The sequence below is a fragment of the Bos taurus genome, chromosome 8 (genome assembly GCF_002263795.3).
Source record: "Bos taurus isolate L1 Dominette 01449 registration number 42190680 breed Hereford chromosome 8, ARS-UCD2.0, whole genome shotgun sequence".
In the NCBI taxonomy this organism is placed as follows: domain Eukaryota; kingdom Metazoa; phylum Chordata; class Mammalia; order Artiodactyla; family Bovidae; genus Bos; species Bos taurus.
Window position 1 is genome coordinate 28,524,898 of NC_037335.1, and position 12,440 is coordinate 28,537,337.

The 12,440-nt window shown below is 40.1% G+C and overlaps 1 protein-coding gene across 8 annotated transcripts in view; it reads right to left on the minus strand.

Moving 5' to 3' along the window:
- Window positions 1-12,440, minus strand: part of CCDC171 (coiled-coil domain containing 171) — a 341,254-nt gene that overhangs the window by 93,981 nt on the left and 234,833 nt on the right. The window contains exon 24 of one of the 8 annotated variants that reach the window (XM_059889398.1): window positions 3,044-5,212. The exons of the other annotated variants lie outside the window; for them this stretch is intronic. Within the exon in view, the coding sequence (XP_059745381.1) occupies window positions 5,180-5,212 (33 nt within the window). The 3' untranslated portion in view covers window positions 3,044-5,179. Of the gene's footprint in view, window positions 1-3,043; window positions 5,213-12,440 lie in introns of those variants that run through there. 8 annotated transcript variants of the gene reach the window in all.

Consider the following 12,440-nt stretch of genomic DNA (forward strand, 5'->3'; position numbering starts at 1 on the left):
CTTATTCACACTCTCTTAATAACATATTTAATTTAAACAGTATTAATGGGTATATATTAAAGAAGATAGTTATTAGGCACTAGTCTTCGACAAGACAACTTCAGTACCCACTCTAGAATAAAAACAAACATGTTCAACACACAAGGAGACTTAAAAATACACTAGCAAGAGGTTTGTTTGCCCTCTTTACTCTTATTAAATGTGAATCTTAATGATTAAATCCATATAAACCAACTTGGTCACATGAATTCTAAATAAGATAATGGATAAAACCAGTACTATTTGTACTATACTTGAAGTGTTCAGAAAGGCAACAATACAAACACATCACAGATACGATACGGGAGAAATACCAATTCGCAAGCTAGTCTCTGCATCACATGCAGTTGATATTACACTGCCACCTTCTGGACAAATGAGAAATACTCACTATATAATATGAATAAAAGAAAATGCTTAGAAACAGGTATTTTCATTTTTAATTTCCAAATTTAATAAAAGCCTCAAAAATTCTACAGTTTAATTTTAAGATCAGTAGGCTCTCATCTTTAATCACATAGTTTAATGATAAGAGTTTTCATATGTAAGCATATTTCCTAACTTTTCTTATGCCTGAAGAGGTTTTAAAATTTTATCTCTTTGACACTGTGTCTTTGATAAAGAGTATACAACTAGCTTAAAGTCACAGGACGAAATGAGTTTTTACAAGGTAGCAAAGGGCAAGAATGGGGAGAACCACCATTGTTCAAATACCTGTATTTATATCTCTAGTTTTATCTTGGCAACTTCATATATAACTTGGTAATAATAAATGATAGGAACCCTCACCTTCATTTTCCTATTCCATTCGGGTAGCTTGTAAAACTTTGAATTATTTCTTACTCTATGAATGAACTATCATACAACATAAGGTTTCCTTACGTCAGCAAACACACACACACATGATGACATCTTTCATAGTTTGTGCTAATCTAGGCTATAAACATCCTTATCCTCCTAAGATGAGCTGAAGAATTTCTGCCAATAACTGCATGTCAAAGTGTATGCTGTAAAACATACACTATAATGCAATTTGTATAATAGTGTGAGTACAATAGTCATACCAGAGTCCCAATACAGAATGCATATATTTATCTGTAACAAACACTCTCTAGTCTTCAGTCAGGATGAGAACGCTTTTAACTCACTTAACAAAATAAATCACATTCTACAAATGCCTTTGCTTGAGGTTTTATATTTTATATGCATGGACACCTTCTCTTGCTCTTTTTTTTTTTTTTTTGTCACCAATCTGCACTCAGATAAAAGAAAACATTAATGTGGATTAAGGTCCTGAGAATTTATCAACATCAAACCACTAGTGTTGTGCCTTCTACCCTTCTGAACAACAGTCAATAGATCTAAATATTTTACTGCACCCTGGCCAATTCATTGTTTGATGTTTAAAAACTCACCCAGAATCAAAGAAAATTTATTAAATTTGAGCCCCCAAATGAGATACTATTAGCTTTGAAAGTCAAGTTTAACTGCGATATTGATGATTCTCTTTTTTCTGTGACAAAATTCACTAGGGAAATCCTGGATGTCAAAGTACAAAAGCAGATTGCTAATATGGGCAAAGGGTGGGAGGGCAGGGGGTGGGGGGCGGCTATGAGCAACGTAGGTACGATCCACAACACACTCCAGGCGCTGGCGGTCCTTTAACCCGATTAATATCAGGCATCATACTTCATCTGTGAAGCCTGACATACAGGAACAGTAAGCCACATTGTATATCCTCTAAATAAACTTTCTGAACATTAAGCAGGGGCATCTGGCATTTAAAACTGTGATTTATTGTCAAATTAACATTTTCACTACAACATTATTTAATTTGCCAAACGAAGTAACTCTTCGTATTTGTATGAGATAGGGAAAAAAATCAAAATGCAGTTGTTTTGCTAAACCTAATGATGGGCATCACAATTACAACATTATTTGAACAGCATGCATGTGTTAATACTCTCATTTAATTATAAATTATCTGTTGAATGTTGGAGGTGCCACAAAGAGACAGTGCCCATGATATATAACAGAAATAACATCACAAATATTTCTACTAAAATATAAGAGTTTTTTTCCCACTTTTATGTTAAATCAAAACTTTGAAAATAGGCAAACTAAAATGTTCGCCAAATATTTCAAGAAGTTTTTTTTAAGTCTTGATAAAGGATTGACCAGAAATTCTTTTATTTTAATGGATAAAGGGAGTGAACGCATCATGTTGAAAGAATATAAAACAGTGACACTAGGGCTAGTGAAAATCTAACAGTGCAGCAAAGAGCAGGAGGGAAAGACGAGCAAAACTAAAGGAGCGGGGCGGGGGCTCGGAAAGGATGCAAAAGGCGCGTCTGAATATCAGAGTGTGAATAAGAATAAACAGGAAACAGTTCAACACAGAACAGTAAGGAAAGACTCCCGCCCTACTGCACTAAAAACGGAATATACAGGCTGGGAACAAAGTGACCACGAGCAGAAAAGGCAGAAGCAGGATTTCTTTAGGAAATACTGCCCGCTGGATACTAAATGGTCCCTTTCAAAAATGAGAATTTAAAGTACATTTCTTTACTGTCAAAAAAAAATGTTGAAGTAACAATATTAAAACAATAAAACTGTTTCTCACCCTACTAGGAAAATTAGGTTCACCTTTTAAAATAAAGATTTTAGTGTGAATTAGGATTAAAACACCATCATCACCTATCCATGGATTAAATTATAATTTCAAATTTCAAATTAATTGGAAATCATAATTTCAAAAGCCAGCCTTTAATTCTGCTACAGTATATCATTATTCATCCTATAATTAGATTCTATATTCTTTTTACCCTGGTTTATTTATAGATATGAGTAACACATATATAATATTTTTCTACTTTAAAATGACTAACGCTTCATTTTAACATAAATTTTTTCAAAGAATTTCACAGTATAAATCTCAATTGCAAAATTGTATACATTTTTATAACTTCCTATAAAAAACTGTATAATTTTATATTTTCACAAAAACTAAAGGAAAGCATACCCATATTACTCCATTCTAAAATTTTGATTTTTAGAAAATGTAGTTTACTTTCTCCATTTCTTATTACATACTTTTAGAAAGCAGATTATTTCTCATAGATATGCCATAAGAAACAAGAGAAACAGAGGCAAATGACAAAAAATAAATAAAACTTAACAAGTTCAAAACACCGTTAACAAATATTTAATTTATTGCAACAATTTAGTTCCAGATTTAAGTAATTCTTAAGATCTATACTGCACTGTTTCTATTCCTCTGATTAGCCTTTTATCTCATGCCAATCTTTCCTAATTTTCTGTACTCTTGCTGCTGCTGCTGCTAAGGTGCTTCAGTCGTGTCCGACTCTGTGCTACCCCATAGACGGCAGCCCACCAGGCTTCCCCGTCCCTGGGACTCTCCAAGCAAGAACACTGGAGTGGGTTGCCATTTCCTTCTCCAATGCATGAAAGTGAAAAGTGAAAGGGAAGTCGCTCAGTCGTGTCCGACTCTAGTGACCCCACGGACTGCAGCCCACCAGGCTCCTCCGTCCATGGGATTTTCCAGGCAAAAGTACCAGAGTGGGGTGCCATCGCCTTCTCCGTTCTGTACTTTTACTAACACGCAAAAAACTATTTCTGCTAGATACATCAACTATAAAATTAAGCTAGCCATTTTTAGAAAAACATTCAATTCCCAAAATAAGAACCTGCATCTTTTATCACACACAACTATAAAGACTTTTGCACCCAATGTTCCAGCTATTTTTAAAACTTCATGAAATATGATACTAGTTGTGTTTTTACCAATAGAATACCCAGGAAAAAGCAGTAAGGGTTGTTGATGAAAAACTCAGATACATTTGAGAACACGTGTAAGAAGATGTATACAATGTCTGAATCTTGAATGCCTGGGAAAAGTAAATGATAATCAGGCCTGCCTAAAATTTCATTTGTTCCAATCCATTAAGGCCTCCGATAGTTCAAAATAAAACTTACCAGAGAGATTCCCGTCATATACAGATCTCAACAATATTTCCTGCAACTTCCACTCTTATCATCCTGTGTTCACGTTTTACTATGCCTCCATTCCCCACCTTCCTTTTTCCTACTTCCTCTTCTGTACTTCCTTTCACTTCCATTGATTCCTCATCACTTTCCCTTCTCTCTTTATCCTATTTTTCATCATATACACCAGAGCAGCCTATGTATTCTTTTTCATCTTATGCCCTAGAGAGCAGAGTGCAGTTGGCATACTACAGCTCAAGAACCAAATCCAGACCACCGCCTGTTACTGTAAATAAAGTTTTATTGGAACACAGCCACACCCACTCACTTAGCTATTGTCTTTGGCTGCTTTCCAGCTAAGAGGACAGAGTTGAATAGTTGAGACAGAAACCATATGGCCCACAAAGCCTAAAATATTTACTATCTGGCCCTCTACAGAAAATGTTGGCCATCCCCCTGCCTCAGAGATATAGCAAGAAAGACTATATTTTTCACCATCTATAAAAAAATTTTTAATGACCACATCTCACCAGAGAATGTGTGAACAATTTCTAGTGAGTAAACCTTATACCACTAACATATAGGATGCCATCTCATAGACACTTTCTGGTTTCTTCTTTCAAGTTTTACATAGTCTGATAGATAACTTGACTGGGTCTAACTTTCCTGGCACAACAACTGATCACCACTCTAATAACTAAACTACAGAAAATTTGGTTAAATAAGTAGCACAGGCATCAGTTCAGTTCAGTTCAGTCGCTTAGTCGTGTCTGACTCTTTGCGACCCCATGAATTGCAGCACGCCAGGCCTCCCTGTCCATCATCAACTCCCGGAGTTCACTCAGACTCACGTCCATCAAGTCAGTGATGCCATCCAGCCATCTCATCCTCTGTCGTCCCCTTCTCCTCCTGCCCCCAATCCCTCCCAGCATCAGAGTCTTTTCCAATGAGTCAACTCTTCGCATGAGGCGGCCAAAGTACTGGAGTTTCAGCTTTAGCACCATTCCTTCCAAAGAAATCCCAGGGCTGATCTTCAGAATGGACTGGTTGGATCTCCCTGCAGTCCAAGGGACTCTCAAGAGTCTTCTCCAACACCACAGTTCAAAAGCATCAATTCTTCGGCGCTCAGCTTTCTTCACAGTCCAACTCTCACATCCATACACGACCCCTGGAAAAACCATAGCCTTGACTAGACGGACCTTTGTTGGCAAAGTAATGTCTCTGCTTTTGAATATGCTATCTAGGTTGGTCATAACTTTCCTTCCAAGCAAAGTAATGTCTCTGCTTTTGAATATGCTATCTGGGTTGGTCATAACTTTCCTTCCAAGCGTCTTTTAATTTCATGGCGATCTTTTGTAAAGAGAGAGAGAAGGGTATTCACCAGTATGGACCATATGCTCTGTAATAACACTAGCAACAGAAAGACCCTATACATACGGAGGTTCTCAGTGAGCATGTGATCAAATATGAACGTCATTCCAAACTCACAAATTCTATGAGGTAGTAGGAAAGCGAGGATAACCAAAAAACATGGTATGTGTCCAGTGACAGAAGCAGGGATTAAAGCACATCATCACAGCAGAAATGACATTCACAAGTTAGACGGTGATGACTAAATGGATATCTCCCCCTTTTGCCTTTTCCTTAACAAGTTAGTTCATGAAATGGATAGAGTGTAGTACTGTTCTTATTAGTAACAATACCGCTAGCACTTCCAAAAGTACTTCATACTTTTCAAAGTGCTCTCCACACTATCACACTTCATTCTGCCATCCACCTTGTGAAAGAGCTACTGCCAGCCCTAATCTGGGGAAATCCAGGGCTCCTAGCAACACATAACAGTGCCTCTGAGTATCTACACTGACAGTTAACAGATGAGCAAATTGCTCAAGATCTTGTTACTCCTTCCATTTCCCTACCTGAAAGTCAACACCATTTTATTTTTCCTTCTCTTTGTCCCTTGTCTGGCAGGCTTAGCAAAAATGTGTGTCATAAAAGTAGTTTTGTGGTCAGCAGTGAAGATTGTTATCGAAACACCCTGATTTTCCTCAGTAGTTTCATTGGACCTGCACACATTTTTCATTCATTCATGTATTTTCTCCCTGACCCTTCAACACACACAGACACAGACACACAGACACAGACACACACACACACACACACAATTACCATACTGAGAGACAGGTACCTGTGAGCAATCTTCCTTACACAATGGCCATAATCTCACTTGGAAGATCCCCAAACTACAAGGTCCCAAGGTATGTGCAACAGCTCCTGCTGTGCTCCGTACCTGTGGGATGGAGACCCTGGCCTATGCAGCAGAAGCAGGCACTCCACTGGCACTGCAGCAAGCGCAGAAACCCCTCCTTTGAAAAGAAGGAAGTGAGAAACTAGCCTGCTTTTGCTGCAAGTTATTTAATTTAACCTCCAACTCTGGAGAAGAGCCAGAACTCTCTCTGCTGTCACCAGAAAAAAAAGGCAAAATCTACCACGACCACAACCACCCCACACATTATTGTTCCATCACAATTATGGAACTACAAAACTGATCTCTTGAATCAAATTATCAAGCTGGGCTACATCCCAATTAAGGATCTGAAAAACTGAACCCTCAAATCAAATTATCAACCTGGAAAATAGGATGATATAATCACAGACACTGTATAAAGGCACTAGGCAGGATGATAAATCTGAGGCGTAGGTTATATACCATAGACTGCTCCTTGCAGATAGATTACTGTGACCTTGATCTGTTTAAACAAACAGAAAACGCATACTTGAGTACAGAAAGATGTATTTATGAATTGTTAAGAGTTCTCCACACAGAGATATTTTCTTCCCTAGGGCAAATTATTCCAAAGGGTAAAGACAGATACACACTGAAATTAGTTATTTAGATGTACTGGTAAGCACATGGACACGACATTCTGTGGTCTCTTATCTTTAGTTTGTCAAGGTTTTTAAATCCCTCTTGAGCTGAAGTACCATTTTTAGCTTGGCTAGGTCAGAATGACACTGAACAACATGAATGATGACACACAAGACAGCTATATGGACAGAGCTGCCATCAGCAAGCCAGCTGTGCTAACACCTGTATGTCTTGCACAGCTGATCTTCAGAATCAGGATCAAGAAACCAAGAATGGAAACAGGCTCAAAGACCATAAGTTTCATAAGTAACACTCAGAGAGTCATTAATAAGTCACTTAAAACTGGGCTATTAGAGGCATATGATCATGTTTCAACTTTAAAATAACTGTCAGCTTCATTAATTAAAAATTATTCTGTGGCCTTTGCATTCCACATAAATGATCTGAAAATTAAAAAGCAAAGTTAACTATGTATTACCAAATATTATCATTCACATTTTTAAGGTAAGAATCACATGTAAAGATGTGGCCACTCAAAATCTTCACCTGTTACATTCTCTTTGACTCGATTCTACTCTAAAATTTTTCCTAACAATAGAAGTTATCATCTTTCCACTTCATAGAAATCAAATTAGTTGCTACCTATAAAATTTGTTGCCAGTGTGAATCTAGGCTTTCTCCTCTAGACGTAGATTATGCAAAGTAAATACACATGCTATTTTCAGCAATCAAAAAATGAAGACACGGGACTTCCCTGGTGGTCCAAAAATTAAGATTCTATGCTCCCAATGCAGGGAACCCAGGTTCCATCCTTAGTCAGGGAACTTGATCCCTTGTGCCACAACTAAGATCCAGCCCAGTCAAACTAAATAAAGTAAAATTTTAAAAATAATTAAAAATAAAAAATGAAGACAGTATCAGCAAGACTTGCACTGGAATCTGGAGGTAGTTTTAATTGTGTTTAGAGACTGGGCAATGGTAAAAAAGTTTGACTCATTCAACAAACATTCATCAAGCACCTACTGGGTATCAAGCACTATGATAGATGCTGAGCATATAAAAATTAAGGAGACAGAACTCCATTCCTCAAAGACTTCAAACTCCAGTGGCATAATTAATCTCTCAAAATGTATGTCCTAGCCTTCCCACTTATCCATAATGTCTTGTTTCTCCTGTCAATTGCTATATCACCTTCTTTATTTGCCAGAAGAATTATGTTCATTAATCTCAAACCTTTATCTTTAGCTCTGACTTTTCCCCTGAGGTCTAGACTCTCATATCCTGCTGATCACTCACTCCACAATACCTTAAACTCAGTATTTCCAAAACAAAACTCATCATTGTCTCCCTTTTCTTCGCTAACAAAAAAGGAGGGGGGGGGGGGGGCAAAAAAAGCCTGTTCCTCTTTTTGTTTTCCCAATATTAGTTAATCATACTGCCCATCTTGGGAACCACCCTTCCCTGCCTTTCACGTTCCCATTTTTACTAAATCAGCTTCATATCCTTTCTTCTGACACCACTCATCATCACTATCTAGTCTCAAATCTTCACCAGTACTCATCTAGCCTACAAACTCACATTCTTCATTATTTCATTACCAACTTCATTATTCACTATTTATGGCCTGCAAATGTGCCTCCCAAAGCCCCAATTTAGTAAGGAAATCTGACCATATCATTCCTTATCTCAAACCTTAATTTAGTCTCCCTGCTCCATAGTAAAGATCCAAGTATCTTAAAAATGACAAAGAAAAAATTTCTCCCATTACCTGGCTGCCACCTGTCTCATTCAACCTCGTCTCCTGCACTCTCCTTGCACTTACTGCTGCACTGAGGCTGTCTGGCCATTCATGCTTCCACGCACCTGCACGTTCTACTCTCTGCTGAAATGCCCTTCTCATCTTTCCTCACACTTCAAAGCCCCGTGCAAGCTTTAATTTTCTTCTAAGAAATTCCCAGCCAACCCTTGGGTTTTCTAAGTATGCTTCATAGATGAATAACTATCTAAATGGATGCGGAACTGCATCTTATGGGTACATATTTACCACTGCTGCTGCTAACTCACTTCAGTCGTGTCCGACTCTGTGCGACCCCATAGACGGCAGCCCACCAGGCTCCCCCGTCCCTGGGATTCTCCAGGCAAGAACACTGGAGTGGGTTGCCATTTCCTTCTCCAATGCATGAAAGTGAAGAGTGAAAGTGAAGTCGCTCAGTCGTGTCCGACCCTCAGGGACCCCATGGACTGCAGCCTACCAGGCTCCTCCATCCATGTGATTTTCCAGGCAAGAGCACTGGAGTGGGGTGCCACTGCCTTCTCCAACATATTTACCACAGTATACTGGAATTACACCGTCTCTATCTTGAAGAAAGAAACAATGAGATATATAGACATACATATGTTGTTGTGATTGTTATTTGTGTGTCTGTTTGTTTCCCCAAAGGCTAGTACAGTTTCTGGCCCATAATACACATTCAAAAAGCATTTGTATGGGGGAGAACAAGAGGGTGGAGGAGTAGGTGGATGTGGAGTACATCTCTCTCCACGGATACATCAGGATACACCTTCAGACACAGAAGTGCATGCGGAACACCGGCTGAGAGCAGAGAGGAGTACCTGACCAGTAAAAAAGAATATATAGACCCATGCAAAACTCGGTAGGATGAAGGAACTAGGGGGAAAAACAGGAGTGTTAGTAGGACTGGACCTGCCCTCAGTGGGTGGGGGAACTGAAGCAGGGGTCGGATCCCCACATTGGGGCAACTGTCTGAATCACAGAAGAAACATCTAAGGCTGAGAGTGAAACAGCTGATCTGTGGCAGCCTAAATGGAATGGGAATCAGACAATCCCTGCCAGAGCCATACATACAGAGATGTAGATCCCCTGGAAGGTGTAACAGCTGCGAGCTGGAGTTTAGGGATTGTGGCTCAATCTCAGGGCGAGGGCTGCTGTTGACTACGGAAAGACAGATCGAGGACATGTGAGGGAGGAGACTGTGGTGGGAAATGCCTGTGGAGGAAAGCTGGGCAGCCATGGAAGCAAGGTGATACTGCTGAGTCACGTGTAGAGGGTGGGGCCGTCACCATAGCCTCTCTCTCCCCACATGCCCCACAGCATTGGCAGCTGAACAATAGAGAGGCTGGCCCATCAAACACCTGATGCACTGAACTACAGAGTAGGACCCCAGGCAAGGGGACCCCTCTATGTTCCTGACACACTGAACAATAGAGAAAGATCCCAGGCAAGGGAGCCTTCTAAGGGCCTGAACTGGCAGAGCTACGGAGAAAGACCGGTCAAAGTGGCCTTCTGATTGCCAGCTACAAGAGGCTAGAAAAAAGACTCTGATAAGACCATAACTCCTGCAGCAGAGGCAGTCTGTGTCCCTGCACACTTGGTGCCGCCAGGGTCCCTGCAAGCCAAGCAGCTGCACCACCATCACACTCAACGCTCACTGGGATAGAGCTGCCACAGGCAAAACAAGTCTTGCGTCTATGCACACAGGGTCGCTTCAGTAGTGTCCAACTCTTTGCAACCCTATGGACTATCAGGCTTCTCTGTCAGGGAGGCAGGTTCTCCAGGCAAGAATACTGGAGCACATTGGCCAATAGTGGTTGCCATACCCTTCTGGAGCACTATATTTCCTGCTGCTCTAGCCGCCAACTCCCCTGAGTACGTGGTGCTGCCAGAACCCCTGGACCCAAGCAGCTGCACCACCTCCACACCTGGCCTTCACAGGGCAAACCCAAGTCCCCCAGGGCAGCCTCAGGAGCAAACCCCAGTGGACGACCCACAGACAGAGGTGGAAATAAAACCACAATTGAAACCCAGGGGCAGTGTGACTAAAGGAGAAGACTCAAAACCTTTCCACCAGCTGTACAAGCTGCACATTAAATTCACATCATCAACTAGGCAGACTCTGTGTCTATGGAATATATAAAAGGTCATTGAGAGCTCCCACAAAAAAACGCACTAGTTCTGATGGCTGTAGATATTGGAGGCAAGAAAATATAGGAATAGAACCAGATTAGAATTTGAGCTGCCCCCACAACAGGTCCAGAGAACAGCAGAGTTTTGGAGGGCATCCTAGGGAGGTGAGGTGGACTGTGACTCCCAGCGAGGGAAAGGACTCTGACAGAGGTGACTCAAGAAAAACATTTATTATTCTTATGTTTTGACTTGTTCTGTAAATTCTTTTGAATTTTTTTTTCTTTTTTCTCCTTTTTATCCCCCTCTGTTATAGCTGTCGATTTTAATGGCACTATGAAATTTAATTAACTTTTCAGCTTTTTTTTTAATATCACCTGGTCATCCTCCTTTTTGGAACCTAGAATGACTCACAGTCATCTCTGAGAACCGTGTATTCGTGACTTCATTATTCCTTCTGCATCACCTTCCTTTTACCTTAGTTGTCCTAAGTGCTCAGCGTACTTCAGCCTTGAGTTTCAAGCAGACAAACTCTCCACCATTTACTACAATCTATACATGATCACACCATCGTGATTATCTGGGTCGTGAAGATCTTTTTTGTACAATTCTTCTGTGTATTCTTGCCACCTCTTCTTAATATCTTCTGCTTCTGTTAGGTCCATACCATTTCTGTCCTTTATAGAGCCCATCTTTGCATGAAATGTTCCCTTGGTATCTCTCATTTTCTTGAAGAGATCTCTAGTCTTTCCCATTTTGTTGTTTTCCTTTATTTCTTTGTATTGATTGCTGAGGAAGTCTTTCTTATCTCTCCTTGCTATTCTTTGGAACTCTGCATTCAGATGCTTATATCTTTCCTTTTCTTCTTTGCTTTTCACTTCTGTTCTTTTCACAGCTATTTGTAAGGCCTCCCCACACAGCCATTTTGCTTTTTTGCATTTCTTTTGCATGGGGATGGTCTTGATCCCTGTCTCCTGTACAATGTCTTGAATCTCCGTTCATAGTTCATCAGGCACTCTATCTATCAGGTCTAGTCCCTTTAATCTATTTCTCACTTCCACTGTATAATCATAAGGGATTTGATTTAGGTCATACCTGAATGGTCTAGTGGTTTTCCCTACTTTCTTCAATTTAAGTCTCAATTTGGCAATAAGGAGCTCATGATCAGAGCCACAGTCAGCTCCCAGTCTTGTTTTTACTGACTGTATAGAGCTTCTCCATCTTTGGCTACCAAGAATATAATCAATCTGATTTCAGTGTTGACCATGTGGTGATGTCCATGTGTAGAGTATTCTCTTGTGTTGTTGGAAGAGGGTGTTTGCTACGACCAGTGTGTTCTCTTAGCAAAACTCTATTAGTCTTTTCCCTGCTTCATTCCGTATTCCAAGGCCAAATTTGCCTGTTACCCCAGGTGTTTCTTGACTTTCTACTTTTGCATTCCAGTCCCCTATAATGAAAAGGACATCTTTTTGGGTGTTAGTTCTAGAAGGTCTTGTAGGTCTTCATAGAACCGTTCAACTTCAGCTTCTTCAGCATTACTGGTTGGGGCACAGACTTGGATTACTGTGATATTGAATAGTTTGCCTTGGAAATGAACAGAGATCA